This window comes from Chlorocebus sabaeus, chromosome 15 (assembly GCF_047675955.1).
Source record: "Chlorocebus sabaeus isolate Y175 chromosome 15, mChlSab1.0.hap1, whole genome shotgun sequence".
Taxonomy (NCBI): domain Eukaryota; kingdom Metazoa; phylum Chordata; class Mammalia; order Primates; family Cercopithecidae; genus Chlorocebus; species Chlorocebus sabaeus.
The window spans coordinates 2,025,888-2,048,989 of record NC_132918.1 but is presented as its reverse complement, the minus strand read 5'-3'; the positions used below and the strand labels follow the sequence as shown (position 1 = coordinate 2,048,989).

General features: G+C 45.0%; 1 protein-coding gene across 3 annotated transcripts in view; it reads left to right on the top strand.

Annotated features, from left to right (window-relative positions):
- ITGA9 (integrin subunit alpha 9) overlaps window positions 1-23,102 on the top strand; it is a 384,455-nt gene that overhangs the window by 37,562 nt on the left and 323,791 nt on the right. For all 3 annotated transcript variants that reach the window (XM_007971773.3, XM_007971776.3, XM_037988454.2), the window contains exons 5-7: window positions 11,103-11,170; window positions 19,823-19,952; window positions 22,662-22,747. In XM_007971773.3, coding sequence (XP_007969964.3) covers window positions 11,103-11,170; window positions 19,823-19,952; window positions 22,662-22,747 — 284 coding nt within the window. The remainder of the gene's footprint in view (window positions 1-11,102; window positions 11,171-19,822; window positions 19,953-22,661; window positions 22,748-23,102) is intronic.

The window sequence follows — 23,102 nt, the reverse complement described above, 5'->3', positions numbered from 1 at the left end:
TTGGGTCTGATGATGGGTATTTTATTTTGGAAATTGTTCTAGAAGACATCAGTGAGGCAGGGGGAAGTAAGAATGGGAAAGGAAGGCAGCCCATCGAAGATGTGCTCCTCAGCCGTTACCTGGGCGAGTGGGTGCAGTCTCTGGGGTGAGTGCTGCGGCCAGTGTGGAGTACACACCTAGAGTCCTCCTTCCTGAGGGCTGAGGGGAAGGGGCTTCCTCCACCTGGCATCCTGTCCTGTGTGTGGGCTGGGCAAGCCTCCAGGACAGAGGTGTGGGTGCTGGCAGGTGGCAGTCAGGCCACATCACAGGAACGGTGGTAGGAGCTGGGGGGAGACAGGTGGGATACCCAAAGGCCAGCTTCTGTGTTGCCGTTCTCCTGTGACAGAGGAGTAAGCGGAGACTCAGAGTGTATGTGAATTGCCCCAGGTCACTCAGACAGTAAATGGTGGAGCAGGATTTTGAAGCTGGCATCTGTCTGACTCAGCAAACCATTTTGTGTCCTGGTAATTAATGGTGATTTCTGTTAGTTTGTTTTTTAGGGTTTCTAATTTAAATGAGAAGTAAAAGCCAGTCGACAACCCTTATGAAACAAGAAAGGGTGACTGAACTATCCCCAAAATACAATGGACTTAATGATAGTTAAATGGAACTAGTGAAGAAATTAGCAAAATGATGATGCCCCTGCCCAATCTTCCTTCCCATGGGCGCACATGCACTTTTATATGCTAACCTATTCATTGGCCTAGGGTGGGAAATAAGGGATGGATGGGTTTGACTTGTGGAGTATTGGGATGTAAGAGCAGCCCCTTAGAAAAATGGGGGACTAAACTGAAAGTTTCTCTAGTTCTTAGCCCTGTAAGAGGAGAGGGGTAGAAGATGCTGAGTTTTTTTCTAGAAGACTGGACTGGACAGGTGGCTGGGAGGATGCTGGGTGTAGTGAGAGGGCTCTTGTATGTGCTCTGTTGGCTTTAGGCATCTCTACCTCCCTGTTTTGTGGTTTAAACTAGACCTACTTTGGCTTTTAAGGCCACCCTTATTTCCTCAGTGTGGAAAAACTCGGTGATGCAAGTTCTCTGTTCCAGGTTGGGGGTCACATTGTGGTTAAAGACAATGGGAGGGTTTTAAGAGTTTGACAGGCCCTTTCAGATACCACCTAGAGCAGTCTTTTATGAGGTCCAGAGAGGTGATGGCCTGAGTTTTTCTTTCTAATCTGTTATTCACATGCCACACAATGGAGAGGCAAAGTAGCTTGGTGGCCAAGGCACAGATTCTGGACCCAGATTGCCAGAGTTCAAGTCCTGGCTCTGCCACTTCCTCTTAACAGTGTAGTCTCAGATGGGTTATTTAAGTTCTCTGTGCCTAACCAACCTCAAGGGTCTATGAAGAGGACTGAGTTAATGCTTCTAAGTCCTTAGAACACTGTCTGGCATATACTTGCTAATATATGCTAAGCATATATATACTAATATGCCATGTACAACATACTGTATTCTGAGCAAGTGTTTGCTAATCATCATAGGCTGACTGACTTGTGTAGCGGGAATAGAGTCCACTTAATCTTAAGTACTTGTTAGTTGCCAGATAGACAAAACCCAAGTGACACAGTTTCAGCTATAAAGAAGCTCCCCATCTACAGGGGAGAGGGGACGTGGTGTTTTAAAAGTGGGAAGGCCGTGTGGAGAGAGAATTTCCTGCCAGTGTGTGTCCTGCTGGAGCCTGTCCCCAAGGCCTTGAGCTGCATCCAAGTACAAGGTGGCATTATTTCTTTTTACAATTGGAAAAACTGAAACCCACGTAAAGTCTGCAGGCTGTTGAGACTATGGAAGAGAGGGATGGTGGGAATTCGAGGCTGGTCACGGTGGTGGGCACAGGGCAAGGGAGGAGGGGGACAGCTGCCTCTAAACCCACTTCTTGTGGGATGGTGGAAAGACCATGGGAGGGGCTGTGGGTTGAGGTCGGCTCTGCCACACTTCTGCCTCTGTGGCCTCAGGCCTGTCACTTGGCCTCTCAGTGGGAGTCGACGTTGTGATGCCTCCACTGCATTTATGTCTTTGGGTTATGGTGAGGAGCTCCCAATAAAACTCGGGTGAAAGTTCTCAGCAAGGCCACCCATTGTTCTATAACTGTGGCCTCATTGTAAGTCTCCATATGGGCCAGCTGTGCTCCCTTTACAACACTGGAAGGTCAGTTTGGTTGCAGAGACTCTAAATATGTGGAGATCTTTCCAAAATGTCTCAAGCTTTTGAATTCTTAAAAAAAATGGTCTCTGGTTTGGCACTAGGACATGGCTTCTCAGGTGCTTCCTGTTTCTGGTTGAATGGGTGAAGCTACCAGAATATCCTGTTGGAACCAGGAAATACAGAGGAAATGGGAAATAAAAATGAATTTGGGACATAAACTCATGGAGCATATCCTTCAGTCGGTTTAGTTTGTGTTTGTCTGGTGTGAGAACATCATTACTAGCATATGTTCTTTGGTTTTATCAGAATGTGTGAGAAAATGAGAGCTTTGGTGGGACGATATATGGGGGAAACTACTTGTAAATTAAAGGGCAAGCACTATAAAACATTAGTTATTATTAACCAAGCTATAATATTTTAGGACTCCAAAATGTTAAGTCAATGCATGTGATAAAATCAAGTACAGAGATTTCTTTTATCCTTTGCCCTTGAGACCACTGAGGCAAGAAGTCAGAACTTAGCAGGAGTGAGGCTGCATACAAGTTGTCTTTTTATTGTGACAGAAAAAGTGACTGGAATAATTTGGTAGCAGCTTGGCACATTGACAAAGCGTGTTCAAGACTAAACTCTGATAAAGAAATGCAAGAGGTAATTATGATGCCATCATGTATTAGACCTAATTGTGGAATCTGGCTTTACTACTCACTTATTGCTATGATTGAACCTATATGCTCTTACTTTCTGACTTAGTGACCTTAGGCAAGCTCCAGGAGCTTGGTGCCCTCATTTATAAAATGGGGAGATTAAAATCTACTTAAGAGGTATGTGAGGTATGAAGTGCCTAACACAGTGCTCAGTCGAGAGTGAATGCTGCTCATTGTCTTCAATTAGAAAATGTGAATTTTCTAATTAATTTTTAAGCAGCATAATAATATTCTTCAATATTCTCAGAAGGTGTCTAACATATCCTGTTTCAGTGACTAGATAATGAAGGGTAGAAAACTGGATATTCCTAAAATGATTTTAAGAGCCCTTGGCAAGATTATAATTTCTCAAATACTGTTGAAGATCATATTGGGACAATTTGGTTGGTAAGCGTTCCTTCCCTCTTTTTGTAGATGACCTCAAAGTTTAACTCATGCCATGTTTAAATGTTCTTAAATTTGGAATTGTTCGAGTCTGAATTTTACCGTGCTTTAAAATTGTGATGGAAAAACTTCCTGTCGATTCCAAAGATTTCTGTACCACTCTATTATCAGGGAATGACTGGCTTTTATTCCTAGTGTGTGTTTGCATTTCTCAGGACAGTGATCATTTCCAGGGAAGTAAATAGATTACTCATTCAAAGGTGAAGACTTTTTTCCCCTTTAATGTTAAAAGTGGTCTCTACAGGGGATAAAAATCAATGAAGATCTATTTACAAATGAAAAGGAATTGGGGTTTTGTTGTGTTGTATTTTTGTTTTGTTTTTGTTTTGGAGAGACTCATAAAAGGCTAAGTTGATCCATTTAAAAATTCAAGAACAAACCTCATAAATTTTTATTAAATAAAGACCTTTACATTTACATAGGATTTTATGGTTTCCAATGAGCTTTAATAAACATTATCATATTTAAATAAATACAGCAAATTAAAGAAAAGAGGATACAGTTCTACATTATGGCCAGTTAAACAGAGAGGGACTCTGAGGGGGAGAAAGGGAGGGTGGCCCCAGAGGATAGCCTGGGCTGTAAGGAGGAGGCCAGAGGTCTCCAGCAGGGGCTCTCTGGGGCTTTCCAGCTTTTCTTGGAGCCAAGAATTTTAATCTTGGGCAAACCTATCTCCTATACTTCAAGCGTATTTCCATGTATTACATGGAATTATCGACTACCTAAACTGCATCTTTTGTTCCTCTCAGAAAATTCACAGATTCAGATTCACCGAATATTTATTGAGCACCTACCTGGTGCCAGGGGTTGTGCTAGGTACTTAACATTTATGATCTTACTGAGTAATCACATCATTCTCCGATAAGTATTCTTACCCTTGTTATACAGATGAGAAAACTGAGGCCCAGGGAGCTTGATGAAGGTCACAGGCTTATTAGTCAGAGGAGGGGTTGATAGCTTTTAAGTGTGTGGTAGGTTTCTTTATTGCTGCCTGTTCTGTTGGGATCCTGGTTTTCTTGGTGATTACTGGGTGCTGTGGCCTATCACAGAAAAAAAAATTCATATATTTTTTTCAATGGCATAATTTTATGAATTTTTTGGATACTATACTATAGACTTGTTAAGCTATGTTTCAGTTTTGCAATTATAGATACACTCTGTAGACAAGTCTCAGCAGGTACAGAGGGCAGACGTGGGCCCTTAGACTGATAAAATGTAGCCAGGAGACCAGTCTGCTCTAGTCTGGAGTGGCTGCTTAATGGAAACATTTGGTTTTGGTATCTGCACAGGAGTTTGACTGTCTGTGCTTTGGTGCCAATTATTTCATGAGTCTTTTTTTTTTTTTTTTTTTTTTTGTTATATAGATGAGAGGTTTCTATGTTGCTCAGGCTCACCTACAACGTCTAGCCTCGCCTCCTTATGGGCCAGGACAACAGGCCTGAGCCACCGCGGCTCCCTATTTCATGAATCTTTTAGCTTAGGTCCCAAAATTGAATTCTGCTTAGTTCTGAGCTGGGTTGCTTACTGAAATGTGACTGTCCCATGTTTGTGGTCACTTTTTTTTTTTTTTTTCTGTGAGTAGAGCATGACACAATGCATAGTAAGTTGAATGTCTATATATACATTATTATGTGCCTGTATTGTTACTTGCTGCTGAAGTAGGGAGTTGGCAAAATGGGTTGCTAAGTTCTGGGTAAAGGGAATGCTTTAAAGATTACAAAACTCCTTTTTTGGTAATATTAAAAAATTATTGGCCAGGCGCGGTGGCTCACGCTTGTAATCCTAGCACTTTGGGAGGCTGAGGCTGGCAGATCGCCTGACGTTAGGAGTTCGAGACCAGTGTGGCCAACATGGTGAAACCCTGCCTGTACTAAAAAATACAAAAATTAGCTGGGCGTGGTGGTGTGCACCTGTAATCCCAGCTACTTGGGAGGGTGAGGCACGAGATTAACTTGAATCCGAGAGGCGGTGGTTGTGGTGAGCCAGGATTGCACCACTGCACTCCAGCCTGGGCGACAGAATGAGACTCTGTCTCAAAAAAAAAAAAAAAAAAAAAAAAAAAAAAAAAATTATTGTAAAAAATAAATAACATAAAAATTACCATTCTAACCATTTTTAACATTTTTGTACAGTTCTGTAGCATTACGTACATTCACACTGCCATGCCACTGTCACCACCATCCATCCCCGGAACTTTTGCATCACCCCAAACTAAAACTCTGTACCCATTAAACATGAACTCCCCATTCCCTGCTTTCCCTAGTCCCTGGCAACCACCATTCTACTTTGTCTCTGAATTTGGCTACTCTAGACACCTCACGTAAGTCGGATCATACACTATGTGCCCTTTTGTGACTGACTTGTTTCACTTAGCTTGATATCCTCAAGGTGTATCCACATTGTAGCATCTGTCAGAATTTTCTTCCTTTTCAAAGGAAGGAATATTTAATAATATTCCATTGTATGTATGTACCCCACATTTATCTATTTATCTGTTTATAAAACATTTTGTCTGAATGCTAAGAATGTTTTCACTGGAAATGTGCTTTGTGAAGCATAGGGGAGTGGCAGAAGCAGACTGGAAGTTGGAAGCCTGGCTCTTGGGTCCTGACGCTGAGGCTAATCAGCGGTATGGCTTTAAACAAACCACTTGCTCTTTCTGAGCAAAAATATTCCACTTGTAAATAAATGGATAGAGTTAGAGTTATTAGGCATTCCCTGAAGATCTTTTCCCCCTTTAAAATCTTTCTCTTATTTAATTCTGAGTTTCTGGCTTTATGCACTTTGTGTTTAATGCACACCATAGCTTAGTCATCAGTTATTTTCATAAAATGTTCTCCCTTCCTCTTTAACCTAGCTGTTTGGTTTATTTATGTTTTTTTTTCCCCCATTTACATGGTGGTCCCTTGTAAACTGAGGGTAGTTTTATTCTCTCTTCATTTTTCTGTATAATTGCCCTTTTAATTACTAGAGCTCTGTCTGCCCAAATGCATTGTTTCCTGTGTTATATAATTATCAGTTATTTAGATTTGCCACTTTGTTAGAAACAAAATGCTTGTTCCTCAGTGCCACAATGAAATAGCACTCGAACATAAATTTAATTTTCTCAGTAAGGCAATTTTTACTTCTATAGAAGGATGCGATTCGTGGATGGAATAATGGTAAGAGCACATCTGGACAGGGGAGGGGCAGGGATTCTTATTCCTGATGCAGGTAGCCCCTACTGCTGTGTCGTTCCCCTATTTCCTGGGGTTGGACCACACAGTCTAAGCTAATTCCAGTTGGCTCTTTTAAAGAGAGTAGGAGTATGATCCTGAGTGGCGGGGTGAGTAGTTCGGTGGGAAGGGTGGTTACAGAACAGGTGACTCAGGATGATTCGGGTCAGAGCAGGTGACCAGGGGTGACTCAAAACAGAGCAGGTAACCAGGGTGACTCAGGTCAAAGCAGGTGACCAGGAGAACAGATGTGAACTACTGATGAGAACTGGCGGGAAAGTCGTTTACTGAAACTAGAGGCAAGGGAGCTGAAGAGAATCAGGAAGTTAAACTTTAAAATGGAGAATCAGAGAATAAGAGAGCTGAACACAGTGACATACTGATTCTTTGAAGAGAAACATGGAGTTCATATATCTAACAACTGCTTGGTGAAAATCAGAATAAAGATTGGCAAGCTCTTTTCCCCCCAATATTTTATTTTATAGCTAAGCTAAAGAACTACAGAAAAATAATTATAAAATTGATGTGTTAAGCTTTGAAAGACGAAACTTTCTCAAATGGGTAATGCGCAGGGAGATTATTAGGAAGAATATATGTTATGCTGTATGTGAATCTTGATCTTTCTGTGGAATGGTTTTATCCTGGCCTTTTGGAAAGGGTGCGGGAAGTGATCCCACCCGATTGGTGGTCTACTTGAATTACATTCATTAATGTAGGCTCCATGCATTGAGTTGCGGATTGTGAACATTTGGAAACCAGTATTTTTTTCCTCTCTGAATTGCCTTCTGTTTAGACAGGGCTTAATAAAACCAGCAGCTAAACCAAGGAAAATACTCCCATTTTTAGAATGGAGGAGCCATACAACGTAATGAATTAAAGTCTGTAATGCAGGCCAAGTAATTCAAACCCATCCATGGCAGAAAGAGTTCTACAACCTGGTTCCAGCTTCTCTAAGTGACTTCTAAGTCCCCTTGTTCAACCCTATATTTTGGGTCTCGGATTTGGCTTCCCCCATTTTTTTTTTTTTTTGAGACCAGATCTGGCTCTGTTGCCCAGGCTGGAAGGCAGCAGTGTGATCGTGGCTCACTGCAACCTCTGCCTCCCAGACTCAAGCCATCCTCCCACCTCAGCCTTCTGAATAGCTGGGACTACAGGTGTGTACCACCATGTCCAGCTAATTTTTGTATTTCTGTAGAGATGGGGGTCTCACTTTGTTCCCTAGGCTGATTTTCAACTCCTGGACTCAAGTGATCTGCCTGCCTCGACCTCCCAAAGTGCTGGGATTACAGGTGTGAGACGCCGTGCTGGCCAGCTTCCCCAAATTTAAGAGTTAGGTTTGTTACAGTGCCTGTGAGCTGCTGTCAGGCAAAGCCTGCTTTTCCCCTGCTTCTTTGAGGTGGATAAATGTTTTGTTCAGTAGTGGAGAGGGCACTAGCTGTTGTAGTTCTCTCTGCAGGGCCATGTCCCTGGGGGCATTTGGAGACTGAGTGGACATGCCCAGGAGCAGCCAGCTGCTGGGCCCCACAGCCTTTGTGTTTGTGCAGGAAAAGTTCTTCCTGGGAACACAGAAGACTGGAGGTCACCACCACCCCCTCCCAGGTCCCTCCACCCTGCACTTCCTGCACTTGTCAATGGAGGGAGGGTGTGTGACCCGGGCTTGTTGGGGGTGTTGTTTGGGGGGCAGCCGCTTGCCTCTCTCTGCACCTACCTCCCTTCCCATAGCTTTGTGATATCGGCTGTCCTGCCATCTCAAGTCTAGACAGGCAAAATCAAGTTGTATTTTTAAGTTTTTTAGATATGAGTATGGCAGAATAACCCTATGTACATACTCTTTGGGGGAAGAAAGGTCCATACATGAACATTTACAACATAGATTAGGGAGAAACCTAAACCTGCCCTCTTGACGTATATATGAAGGAATCAGGTTAAAATAATAGTGGTGCCCTTAACTCACAGAAGTAGCATTCAAAGGAGTAAAAACAATGGAAAGCATGCCTGTGGCCAGGCTGTGGAAGGCGTGGAATGTGAAACTGTCCAATCCAATAACACGCACTAACTTTCCTAGACTAGACTTGCCAGGCCCCACAACTACCCCCAAAGTGTGTGTGGCAGGGATTGGGTAGGTGGTAGAAGGATTAGAACTGGATCCTACTCTACCTTGAAGGGATTAATGACAGAGTCACAGAAGTTTCTGGGATGCTGAGACCCGGCCTACCCTCTGATCTGGACTTGGTTATAGGAACCAGTCAGGGGGCCCCATTGTTTGATTCCTTATCCTAGAGCATCCTGAGAAGGCAGGTTAGACTTGGGATTTCAGAAATGTGAATGTCAGTGATGGTACCCACTTCCATGTGTGTCCCAGGCCCTCGGACCTCTGGTGGGGCAGTCCCAGCTTGGGGAGGCGGAGGCTGGCCTGAAAACAGTGCTTCATGCTGCCTGAAACAGGGATGCCTCTAAGGGCTTCCCCTTGCTGGCCTTTAGCCTGGGCCAGAAGTGGGGTACTCTTAGCTTCCGGTGAGGCTGTTGCCACCTCAGAAACCCCAGGTCGTGCTCTGAACATAGACCACATCAAGTACAGTTTGGGGAGGAGGCTGAGAAAGGCACCGAAGTCCTCCAATCTCCCGTGTTTTGGAGGGCCTTGTCATAAAGAGACCTTGAGGCTGCTTTAAAAGATGAAAGAGTCCCACACAATTCCTATTCGTGTCAGAAGTTTATGAGTCTGAACTGGTGGTGTATCTTGCACTATAGTTTCATTCAGCTCATGGGGTCTGAATTTCCTTTGTATGTTTCATTTTTTCAAGAGTTACAGTTGGGTGTTTAGTCTCTAGAGTCAGTGGGATGGATATGCTTTTAGCCAGACTTTTCATGTTTAATATGTACCTGTTTGTTTAGGTTGAGACATTTCGATCCTTTTTGCCATTGTGCTATTTGATGCAGGATTTATTATTAATTTGTATTATTTCTTGCTATTATGCAATTTGATGCAGGATTTGTTCATTGCTTTGCACTAGTCTCACTCCCAGCCCTGGTGCAAGATTCTGCAGGGAACAAACAAGGTCCTTTTGTTACTGGGCTGCTTTCTGGCAGGTCTAGCAGTTGTCCTTATAATAACAGGACAAGGCGGGAGAACTGATTTTGCCCTGCGTGGAAGAGGAGTAACTCAATTGACATTCTTTGTCATTTAGCAGTCGGTTAATGGCCACTTACTGGAAAATGTTACTAGGCTCTGTGGTGAGTGTTGTTAGAAACTGAATTACTCTGTATATTTCCCCAGGGCCCTTTTTCCCCTTGCGTGGAGTAGACGCTCAGAACTGCAGGAAGTGGCACTGTGTTGCAATCATAGTTTCATTGTTCCTTTGTATTTTGCATTTCAAAAATAATGATATTGCTTTTAATGGTACCAGAGACTTGCCAGGAGTCCAGGGGGTCATACAGGGTCACTGGGTTATTTGTTGGGTAGCCCTGGCCTGAGGGTGCCCAGGGGTGGCCTGTGGAAGGTCTCCAGCAATGTCAGCCTCACATGTGATTAATTTGAGTCACTCTGAACATCTCTCCACCTCCTTGACTTTACCCATGAAATGATTTCCAACATCCAGTCACTTTCCTGGGTATTTTTAGTCACTCACTTTGCAGAACCTTTGATGGGCTCCAGAGGTGAAGGAATGGGCTTCTAAGTCCAAGCTGAGGTAGAATCCTGACATTGCCATTTACTAGAGCTGCGTGACCTTAGACAATTCACTTAGCCTCTCTGAGCCTCAATATTCTTACCTGTTAACCAATGGGGATATGGGTTCCTAGGGATGAGGGACCAGTGAAATGATATGCCTGGAGACAGCTAACACAATGCCTGGAACATGCTAAGCACTTGTCAAAAGTTTCCTCCCCCTCTTCCTTGCCAACTTAAAATTAAAACTGCAGCGGCGGAATGCCCCCATTTGTTGGGTAGCAGTGTTGTGAGCTGAGGGGATGGAGGAGGAGAAGAGCTTATCTATTAGTTTTCTTTCCACCTGGAGAGATCTTCCCCCTTTCCTTCCACACAGCAATAGTGCAGCCGAATGCCAGAGGAGTCCCTTCTTGCAGTCCTCTGCCGACAGCTTGTTTCTTTTTGGATGGTAGGAGGCATCCAAAGCGTCTTTTAGGGAGGGTTGGTCTTCATCCAGGAGACTCCACACTGGGATGGCCACATCATTCCATTTCTGGGTCATGTTTTCAGCTCCTTGGGCCTGCGAGGGATCTCTGTCCCTTCTGAAGTAAATGAAATAATTGTTACCAGCCTCCCACTTAATGACTGTGGCTACTGCTCCTCTTTCTTGCACACGAGGGGAGGAAGTCTGCTGGGGTGCTGGGCAGCCTCCCTACCCGATGGCCCCACAGCCTGGACTTTTGAGGTCTGGTGGATTCCTGAGACTTTCCTTCCTCACCCCAGTCTGGACGGCGTCCCTGGGCCCAGCCTGCTGCGGCGCTCGCGGGAAGTGGCCGGTTGGCTCTGCTGGCTCCACGCACAGCTGGCACACACTGACATGGCTGTGGTTTGCTTCTCTCTCCTTCCTTCCCCCTAGAGTATAAGAAGAAGTACGGAGAGGAACACGGCTCCTGCCAGGCTGGGATAGCGGGCTTCTTCACCGAGGTGGGTGTCTGCTGTCTGGGCATTTCTGTTCTCTTGTGGGTGTTCATTTCCCTGCTTATGTGATTTTGGCAGGTCTTAGAGGTGGGACTTCTGGAGTCCCAGATACGTGAGCCTCGAGGGCGCAGATTCTGGTCCTCACACCGGAGGAGGCTATTTCAACCTGCCAGGAGGGCACCAGCTGGCCAGAGACCACTGGGCAGAGGAGGTGGGCTGGCTCATCTGGAGGCTACCCCCATTCGATGATTTCTATAGGAGTCCGCTTGACTCTGAGACCTGGGGAAGGAGTCGATTCAGGGATGTGTGAGTGAGATGACATTCAGTCAGGTTGTGCCCCATTGTTGGTGGCTGTGCAGATACATGAAGCGTGTAAGCATCCCCTCCTAGTGGCCCTCTCTCCTTAGTGAAGAGACTTGTTTGTTTTTTTGAGACAGAGTCTTGCTCTGTCGCTCAGGCTGGAGTGCACTGGCATGATCTCGGCTCACTGCAACCTCCGCCTCCTGGGTTCAAGCAATTCTCCTGCCTTAGCCTTCCGGTTACAGGTGCCCACCACCACACCCGGCTAATTTTTGTATTTTTAGTAGAGATGGGGTTTCACCATGTTGGCCAGGCTGGTCTCGAACTCCTGACCTCAGGAGATCTGCCCGCCTTGGCCTCCCAAAGTGCTGGGATTACAGGCTGAGCCACCACACCTGGCCTGAGAGACTTGGTTTTACACACAACTCTAACCATTCCCTTTCCCAGATTCTGAAGGACAGGACACCTGCATGCTTATGTGCCCTTGTGGTAGTATCATGACTTTTGGCTGGTAGTACATTTTTAGGGACTGTTTTCTTGTGTCATTCTTACTTACTGTAAGTTTGCCCTTCATATCAATTCCTCCTCTCTCAAACACGTTCATGACTGCCTGCTGGCACTGTCCAACCATGTGATTGCTCAGGCCAAAACAAGAGTCCTTTTTACTTCCAATTCATCTGCAGTCCTGTTGTTTTAGCCTCCAAAACACATCCCAAATATGACAGCTTTTGTTACCACTACAGTCGCCTCCATTATCACCATCATGCTTCTAGAAAGGCCACCACCAGCACCTGGAGGTACACTGGCCCTGATTGGTCTTCTTACGTCTATTATGCTTTTTTAAAAATTGTGGTAAAATACACATATTATAAAAGTCACCACTTCAAAGTGTAGTTCAGTGGCATTAGTGCATTCAGCGTTGTGCACCCGTCACCACGGGCTAGGTTAGAACACTTTTATCACCCAGCCTGCATCCATTCTGACCTGTGCAGTGTGCTTTCTGCATACCAGCCCCAAGGGCCTTCAAATGAAACGCATCCTTCTGACTCCGAGGCTTCCCAGTCACTGGAGGATTAGAATAAATCTCCTCATCGTGGCCCCTGGACTTGGCTCCCGGAGGTCACCTCTCTCTTTCCCTCACTCCAGGACAACAGAGAGCTGGGGGAGGGCATAGGACATGGGGGGTGGAGGGAGGATGAAGGGTGCTCTCTGGCTTCCAAAATGAGGGCACCTCCTGAGTCACGAGCAAGACTGCCCACCTGCATTTCAGAAACTGCTGTTTAAATCCAAAGAGAAGATAGACAGTTGGCAAATTCATAGTGTCTGATCCAGAAAGCAAGCAAGAAAAGACAGAAAGTCAGAAGTTTTATTATTTTCATTCTCAAACCAATAAATAGGAGATGCTACCCTCCAATCCCCATTCCACACCCTCAGTGATTCTTACTTCACTGGAGAATCATTTTTATGACAGTTGACAGAGTTCTATGCCTTGGGAATGGCACCATTCCTAGCCATTGAGGCCAAATTTAAAGATTCTCCTCTCACCTCACTCTCCTACTTCTAACCTACCTTGCAAGTCCCACTACCTCCTATGCCCTCAAAACCTCTAACAATGACATCCATTGCTCTCCACATCCTCTGCCACCCCACAAATCTGCCAAGCCACAGTTGTCTTGCTCCCAGCCCACTGCGGAACCGTTCTACCGTCCTGCTTACACCCTTGCCTCTGGACAGACTGATCCCCATATGGCAGCCAGAACCACCTTTTACAAACAAGCAAAACATCATGGTGCATCCTTGCTCAGAACTTTCTGGTGTCTTCTCATCCTGCTTAGAATGAATGCACATGCCTTCCCTTGGCCTCCCAGCCTTCCTGCCTTTCCAGGCTCATCTCCTGCCTCTCCCACTACATGGTATTTTCAGCTGCTGCCAGGACACGCCGGACTCCCACTGGTGGCATTGCACTGGAGATCCGTTCACGTGGCTCTGTACACAAGTGTTTCTTTAGAAGAGACACTAATGGAGGAACTGCTGGGTCAAAAGGCACTCAGATTTGAATTTGATACATGTTGGCACATTGCACTTCAGACGTGTTTACCAGTTGACACTCCCCTGCATTGCGTCTGTCTCTATCTTCTCTCCCTCAGCTTTTAATTTTTGTTATGAAAAAACATCTCGTTTTAATGTCACTTTCCGTGATTATTAATGTCGTTTAATATCCTTTTAAAATATTGACCATTTGTACTTGTTTTCCTGGAAGTTGCCTGTTTATGTTCTTAGTACATTATTCTGTTTTGTTGTTGTTGTCGTTTTCCTGGTTTTTAGGAACTTGTTGCATATTTTCAACACTAATCTCTTACCTGATATATGTGTTTTTTACCTGATACACATTTTTTTCATCAACCTTTTTCTTATCTTTTAAGTTTGCCTGTGGTGTCTTTATCATCCTGGCAATAAACATGCACATTTGGCCAGATCTATCAGTCTTTTTTTTCCCCCAGATTCTAAACTTCTCTCTTAGGAAGGTTATTCCTTATGTGCACCACAAGTTGGCATGAGCAGCTGGGCAGGAGAGTGCCCGGGATCTACAACAGAAGTCTGGACTGAACAAACTCCCATATTTTATACTTATATTTTCAATATACTTATATTTTTAATAGCACTTTCATAGGTTGTTTTTAAAAAAGATTTCCATCTTTAATCTTTCTGGAATTTGTGTTATATACATTGTGTGATAGAAACTACATTATTTTTCTAAATATATAGTTGGTTGTTCTGATACTGGTTTGTTAAACAACTTTTCCTCTCCCCATTGAAATGCCATCCTGCCATGTGGCAACTTCACTCTTCTTCCATCTCAGTAAACATTTAGATCATGTAACAAGTATGGCTGATGTTCCTCCAACAGGCCTGTCTAGTATCGTGTGACTTGAGCCAATAGGCAGTAGGGAACCACTATAAGTTCACAAGCAGGTGACACACTGGCAGATGGCAGTGTTGAAAGAAAGGCTATTTGGGCTGGGTTTGCCCAGAACCTTGGGAGTGGAAGGGCCTGAAGGGAGGCCTGGTAGGAGGCCATGATGTGGTCCAGCCGTGAAGCAATAGGACAGGCTAGGGGGAAGCTTAAGGATTAAAAATGATTGGGGGAGGCAGAGAATATGAAGGAGGTGTCAAGGGGCTGGGTGGCCAGGGAGCTGTGGGGTAGAGGAAGGAGGGTTTGAGCCAGGCTTCTGGAGAATCGTGGTGCCCCTGGTGGAAAGGGGTTGCCCGAGAAAGAACCCACTGGGAGATGTAAACTGCCGAGTCTGCTTTCAGATACATGGAGTGTGCGATGTTTTTAGAGGACATTTGGATTTAGGGACTGGAGTCCTGCCTGGGGTAGAAACTTAGATTTGGTTGTTGCTCATGACTCTTAGGGGATGAGTGTGCTTAGTGTGGGGCATGGGGGAGACCCCTCCCTTTAGATGGGAGGAGAAGCTAGATTGATGGGAGACATCAGAACTCAACAGAGATGTTGACAGAGAGCCGAGAGAGAAAGTGTTCCCAGGAGGGAAGTGTCATTATGTTAGCCGCAGCTGCTGGCACGTCAGGCATCGGGCTAGGTGGAGGCAGGGAGTGGTAGGAGGAGCTGGCGGGGCAGGGGTGTGGAGGGGAAGTCCAGGTGGCTGTGCAAGCTCAGGGTGACCAGAAGAACAGAAGACCTGCTGAAATCCAGGCTCTGGGATTTAGAGCCTGAGGGAACCATGGGGTGTCAGCCTGTGCTGGCTGTGCTCTCATGGTACAGCAAAGTGGGGACATGGTGGGTGTACAGAGTGGCCGGGGAGGGTGGGCGGTGTGAGTGGGAAGGCAGCCCCTCTGGGCGCCACTGTGCCCTCTGATCCCGGCCTGCTGTCTCCTGGCCACTTTGGACTTTGGCCTCCGCTTCGGTTCCCAGGCTTTTGGCCTCCTTAAACAGGAGGTCTTTGAACTCACTGCCTGCCTTGTTTCTGGAAGTTCAGCTGTTTGTGGCTGAGCAGGAAATGTGGTTGAAGGGGCCAGGCCAGCATGGCTCCCCTCCTCTGCCCTCTTGCTGACCTCGTCACTTAGGCTTGTCTTTTCTGTGAGCTGATGTCCCCTCACAGGGCAGACAGCTGCTTCCCAAACTGGACATGGATCTGTGTCCTTCTGGACACAATAGCTATGTTGCCCCCAAAATATTTTGGCCTAAGGTGCCTGCTTGACCTGCAGGTCAGTGACCCTGAGCTTAACAAAGCCCTCTGAGCTGCAGATACCACCTGAGTTTTAGCCTGTCATTGAGGATTAGAGAGAATTTCCTGGGAAGTTTATTTATTTTTGTAGATGAGGCTAACAGAGGTAGTAGATGCTGCTTAGCAGCAAGAGAGAATTTGGACCAACGGGGCTGGCGTTCGTGCCTGCTGCAGAAGCCTGGAGACACTTGAGTGGCAGTTTGTTCAGCACGGACTTCTGTTGTAGATCCTGGGCACTCTCCTGCCCAGCTGCTCATGCCAACTTGCAGTACACAGAAGAAATATATGGCTTCTCCCAGGCACGCCTAGATGCCCTGGTCCCTCCAGGGGTTCTGCTAATAAATGCGTCTTGGGAAAAAGCTGCATTGCTTATAGATGGGATTCCACAAATGTGATGTAGGTAGTGGTGGCCTTTGCTTGGGGAAGCTTTCATTTGTGTGTGTGACATTGACATTGGCTGTTTCTGGGTGGTAGGGACCGAAGGATTGGTCACTTTTTCCTAGCACTTGTGAATAGCACCAGAAAGGTCACAAGCATCATCCATAGTGAACAGAAAAAAACAACTATGAGGGATTTCCAGGAAGGCACTGTCCCTCCCTTCAGCCTCAGCTCTGAGGATCGCAGGCTTGGCCCTGTTTCATTTAGTATGGACTGAAGGGCGAGGGGTGTGAGCACTGGGGGTGGGATGGAGGGGAGCGGTAAAAACAAGAGCTGTTGGTTTTAAAGGTTTTTGAAGAGAGGAATGACTTTATCTTACCCTGTTTGTAATGTTTGAGAGGGCATGCAGTGGTATGGTAGGCATACATTTTTTAACTTTTATCCTGGGTTAGTCTAAGTCATCAGAAAGCAACATATCCCTTACCCGCCCCCAATGTCCCGAAGAGCCTTTGCAGGCCTGGGCTGTTTGGCCTGTGCAAAGCCGCAGGTGGAGAAAGTTCTGCACTGTGGATACATCTGGGGCTCAGGAGGTTGCTCATTAGGTTATTCGGTGCCCTTTGTATTATATTTGGATGCTTATTACAAATTCCTTTCCAAGCTCAAGGCCAGGAAAAAGAGTCTCTCTCCTCTGATGAACTTATCGCTTGTGTTTCTTATACTCTTTCTAGAACTAGCCCGGTCTCTTATGCAGGGCAGATGAGTGTAAAAAGAATGAATGGATGGATGCTCTGTTGTGTTTCCCAGTGGAGAGTCCTGACTGCAGAAAGCCATCTATTTTTATAAAACAGTGAGATACCCCTGGGAACATCTGGCTTATCATCAACAGCTTCCTTCAGGGGGGGTAGGATCTCAAAACCTTAAAATCAGGTGCTCCTCAACAGTCATTTCTTGTCTATACCCTCCTGAATTATCAAAAAGCAAACCATTCTGGCGAGAATCTAGTGGCTTTTCTTCCATCTGTGTTCCTGCCCTACCCTTTGTTAAGGCTCTTGCCCAAATTAACCATAAAAAGTATTGTTTAAAGCATTGTCCTCTTGCCTGCAGGCTCTAGCCTCCTCTCTACTTTTTTCTTTGGATACTTCTGGCTTTTGCAGACACTTGCTCCCTGAGAATTCAGTGGTGACTTTATGAATTGTTGTCAGAAATTCTAAATCTCCGTGGTGGGATCTAGCCTCCAAGGACTTGTCAGAAGCCAGCAGCTTCTGCCAGTGCATGGGGTCGTCTCTGCAGAGGGAGATCAACCTGAAAAGATCTGTTTCTGAAATATATGTGGGTGACCGACGGGCAGGGTGCGGGGGAACTCTGAAGGCTCAGGGGAAGGTCAGGTGGGTTTCAGCAGTGAGAGACTTGACCTGCACAGCATCTGTTCTCCCCATGAGCCTTCATGACCTACTAGTGTCTTTGGAGTTTTGTCTATAGCTGAAGGGTTTCCTCTAGAAATTTTGTTGATTTTAACCTGTTTTCATCGAATTTTTTTCTGAAATACTTTGCATATTACCATGCTGTCTTGCCCCAAGAATGATTTACAAAGGGACTTTATTTATCTTTATATCTAGTGTGAACTCTGAGACATAATAGTAGGTGCTCAATAAATATTATTGAGTGAAAAATTACTGATTTCATTGGAAAAATAATTCTGATTATTTCTTAGTGCAGTGTTGAAACTTTAGAAAATGTAGGTAATCCAAAAGTTAGGGATTCCTTGTTGGAGGAAGGAGGGACTGAAAGCCAGGGACCTCTGATGGATACAAGCACAGCCTGCCTTCTAGCTCCAGCACAGCCTCTGCACAATGGGAGCTTCGTCTTAATGCTTGTCAAATGTCATCTCATGAGCACGTTTTGTGTTTTTATGCGATGACTTCCTTGTTAGTGTTTAATCACTGTTCTGGAATTTTAAAAAAATGAGGATTATTAAAAGTATTAATACATACAACAAAATACACTATTTTAAATGCAGAGTTCGATGAGTTTTGACAAAGGTGTATGCCATGTTGTCTCTGCCTGAATGAAGATGAGAACATTTCCATCACTTTGGAAAGTTCCTCATGCCCCTTTGCAGACAGTGCTCCTCCTCTTTACTCTGGGCACCCACCGATCTGACTTCCATCACTGTGGATTGGTTTTGCTGATTCTAGAACTTCCTGTGAATTGAGCCATTTTTTTCTCATCAACATTTGGTCTAGGATTCACCCATATTTCATTGAGTTTTGAATACTGCGAAAGGGTTACACAGGCAGAGGAAGTATGAGGGCATTGCACAGATGTAGATAGAAAGAGCAGAGGGAGCTCCGCAGACCAGAATTAGTTTAGAGTGTCCTAGGCATGCAGTCTGAGGAGGCAATGGCAGGAGAGGACCCTAATGTGGTTGAAAGAGTGGACAGTGTTGAATTTTGTCTGAGTCCTGCACTCTTGGAAAACAGTCTGGTCTAGAATTTGGAAAAATACAAAGGAAATAAACTTTGGGAATGAGAGTGCAGGGGATGCGTTGATTGGTTCCCATTATCTTATCACCCAGGGGAAAACCCCAGCAGATACCTGTGCTGACTTCCTTGGGTAACCAAATCATTTCTGGGAACTTAGGGTTATCATCAGCATTGGTGATGGTTCTGCGGCACGAACATGCTCTCAGGCCTGTTGACCATTTCCGCCGATCTAAATGCTGAAGACAGCTGTTTGTTGAACCTCTTATGTTCTTGAGCCTGGGTTTTTTTTTTTTTTTTTTTTTTGACAGAGTCTTGCTCTGTCGCCCAGGGTGGAGTGCAGTGGCATAGTCTTGGCTTACTGAGACCTCCACGTCCCGGGTTCAAGCAATTTTCCTGCCTCAGCCTCCTGAGTAGCTGGGATTACAGGCATGTGCCACTATGCCCGGCTACTTTTTGTATTTTTAGTAGAGATGGGGTTTCACCGTGTTGGCCAGACTGGTTTCAAACTCCTGACCTCAAGTGATCTGCCCGCCTTGGCCTCCCAAAGTGCTGGGATTATAGGCGTGAGCCACTGCTCCCGGCCTTGAGTCCATTTTTAACAGTGATACTGTCTTTTGCTGCCTGCGGTCTTCTCTTCCAGTTTGTGTCCTTCCTTAGTTGACCTCTCTGGTCTCTTGGTTTTGTTCTTCCAAGTTTATCATTAGACCATAATGATCAGAAAACCATGTTCTAGAATGTCCCTGAGAGGGTCTTGAGTGTGGTTTGGAGGGGATTCCCTGGAGTACTAGTGCACAGTTTCCTCTTGCCACGCATAAGGGCAGGGGAGTTGTTGGATGGTGAGCCTGAAGTCCAGGCAGGGTGCGGTATTGCTTGCTGCTTTTCATGAGTGGTGCTTCCCGGAATCTGTGGTTGAGGTCAATGTCAGCTGTTTGTCATTTCTTTGTTAGAGCCTGATGTAAAGTTGAGGAAATGTGTGTGGTCTCATTGTGGATAGAATAGGGGCCTGGCCTGTCGTGAATCTGTCACCTTACTCAGTCTCTTCACATCTTTAGTTCTGATAATCCCGTCTGTATAATAGATTCCATAATGCTGGCGAATCTGGTGAAATGTGTTTTTATTGCTTAGTGGGGGAAAAAAAAGTTCTCGGTGTGAAGAATTTCTCCTTTGTTGTGACTGTGGTTCTCATTGCACTCCCCTCCTTTCCCCTCCTCACTTCCTTCTCTGCTTACCGTTGGATTTCTTTTTGGTAGGAGCTGGTGGTGATGGGTGCCCCAGGGTCATTTTACTGGGCTGGAACCATCAAAGTGCTGAACCTTACTGACAACACGTACTTAAAACTGAACGATGAAGTGATCATGAACAGGCGGTACACCTACCTGGGTGAGTACTTGGGGAGAGAACAGGTAAGAAAGGGGAAATGGGAGTGATTCCCACCAGATTCACAAATTATTGCTTTATTGTTGGAAAGAGGAGTTAGTTGGCTTTGACACCTGTTGTTCTAATGACTTACATCTTTAGCCAGGGCGTCTTCACATCTAGCTCCACACATAGAAAGTAGAGAGGAAAACCAAGGAGGGAACTGAATTAAAACTGTATGCTTTAATTAAAGAGCTGACAGCTGAACCTCCAGGGAAATAAACATTTTATTTTCTCATTTTATCAACTGTCAAAGTTCAGATGGTCAGGTACAAATGAGTGTGATGGAGTCTTGATTTTCCACGGGCGTCCCTTTGGAAGGAGTCCTTGCATTCTGATCACAAAACTGGTTGCAAATAGAAAGATAAGAACTAGAAATTATCATGACAGATGGCAACCTAATGCTGAAGGTTAATTAAAGGCTCAGAAAAATATCTCTTATTTTCTTAAGTCTTTCAATCTTCGGGAAAGAAGATAGACACAATTTAATTTAGCTATCAGGCAGAATGCCACTGGGGCAAGGTCCATGCCAATTTAAGAAGAGACATAGGCTGTCTTTGCTTGTGTAGATGACAATTACAAGACTCTTTTCTTTAATTCATGCCCTAAATGCTATAATTCTGGATTGAAAATGAAGCTAAATTTAGGAGGGCCTAATGATGACACACAATGCTCTTTCACACTCATGACACGTAACTTACAGGGAAAGGCTCTGATTCCCTTTTTGCCTAGCATCACTGGGAACTTCTTGTTAAATGAGATTAGGGAGTTGTTGACTTGCCTTTTCCCTTCTAACTACAAATTTTTTGCTGGGTAGTATAGACCCAACAATCCTTCTACTCTGGGGTGTTTGCTCCTGTAGGCACTCAGCTGCCTGATACTGTTGTTTATTAAGCATTTACCCTATGCCAGGTTCTGCATATTATTTCTTTTAATTTCTGAAACAACCTTATGAAGTAGGTATTGTTATCTACATTTTATAGATAAAGAAACTGAGGAGCAAAGAAGTTATACATCTTACCAAGGTCACATGGCTCATAAGTAGCAAAATTGGGGTATGAACCTGTGGTTTCTGAGTGCAGAGTCTAAATGCTGAGCTTCCTTCCCTGTGGGTGCATCTGAGAGAGCACCTAGCACTGGTACTGTACCTCTCACTGGAGCGGGAGCACAAAATGTGAGATTGTCTCACATTTCCCAGACTTGGTATAGTATAGTGCCTTGTGTATGGTAGGAACTGAACACATATTTATTGAATCAGGGAATGAAGAGAGGGCAGAAGAAAGTCCAGTTTGGATGATGGGTTTGGGGTCTAGGACAGCTCCTTTGAAGCTTAGGGCCTGTGGTTTCTCCTTGTATACACATTAGAGGCTCTTATCAGCTGCAGGGATTATCAAGGATCAGTTCAGGCTTTGATCTCACTCAGAATACTCTTAGGTACTATCAATCTCCAGTCTGAGAGAAATCAGGCACATAGTGAGGAAGAATTGATCATGATATGATGTCATCGCAAAACTCAAACAACTTACAATCACATTAGGGTTAGAGGGTGATGACAAGTTTGGGGATTATATGGCAGCCTGTACAGGATTTATGCTGGCCAGAGGAGAGCTTTCAGCCTGCTAGCCAGGCTCTCAGAAAGCAGAAGACATTGAGGCTAAGCTGAGGCAATCTTTTCCTTTGTTTCTAGGTTCCTTTTGCATCCATATTTTTTCACTGACCACCCTCCCACCCATCCACCCATGCATCTGCCCAACCATGCATCTACTCACCCACCCACTGACAGCTTCTTTTGCCTTCTTGTAGAAGGGAGTGTGGTTAACAGCAAGGGCTTTGCAGACACAGATTGGACTTGAGTCTTGCTGTGTGATCTTTGGCATGTTGTTTAACGGGTTTTTCTAATTCTGTATCTGTAAAATGGAAGAAGCAGTCATCCCTTCTTCATAAAGTTGTTAGACTGAAAGAGATACCCAAAGACATGCATAAAAATGTTGGTAGCAACCTTGTTCATAATAACCCGAACCTGGAAACAACCTAAATGCCCAGCAACAGAATAAACATATGACATATTTATATAACGGGATATTACTCAACAATAAAAAGAAACAAACCACTACTGTACTCAACAATGTGGATGAATGTCACAGATGTTATGTTGTGTGAAGTTCAAGAAAAGGCAAACCTAATATATGGTGATAGAAGTCAGAATAGTGGCTACCTGTGTGGGGCGTACTGACGGGAAGGGGCATGAGGGAACCCTCTGGGGTTATGGTTCTGTGGTTATAGTCACTTCCTTGATCTGGGTGGTGGTTGCATGGCTACGCTCATGTGTGCATTCATTGAGTTTTACACGTCATATATGTGACCTTAGTGTATGAAAACTATGCCTTGAAAGGAAGAAAACAGATATATAGTATTTAATACAGTACTTGTCCCAAAGAAGACACTCAGAAAGCCCTCTTTCCTGCCCTGATGTCCTTGTGAACATGACTTTTTGTGAGATGAGAGCCATTCCAGTGTGAGAAGGCTGACAGCTGCCATTTTTTTCCTGGTAGTTTATGTTCCAAGAGTAGGGGGCATGCTTGAGAAACATTTTCCTCTGATGGATGTTTTTTTTTTTTTTTTCCCTTCCCTTCTTTTTCAACACTGTGCTTGGTTTCCGCCCATCCTGTTCAGGCTACGCAGTGACCGCTGGCCACTTCTCTCACGCGTCCACCACTGATGTGGTAGGAGGTGCCCCACAGGACAAAGGCATCGGCAAGGTGAGGAGAAATGTCTGTGGAATAGCTGGGGTCAGACAGAAGAGGGGAGTATGCTGTCCCTGGTGCAGAGGTTTGCCAGCTGACATTGACCTGAATATTCTACTGGGTGACTGGTGGGCAGGTGATGAGGAACCCCCTGACTGCCCCACTCCATTGGAAAGTTTCCCTTGAAAGCTCAATTGGAGTGTGAGTACTACTCACACTCTCCATTTCCTGCACACTCTCATCTAAGGTTTTTCACAGCTGACCGTGTTGTGCATGTAATTTATAAGACTGAGCTCTGGCCTTATGGTGTCCTTCAAAAGAATGGCATTTAGTGCTGTCCGACTTCAGATCCCAAACCCTTCCCAAGTTT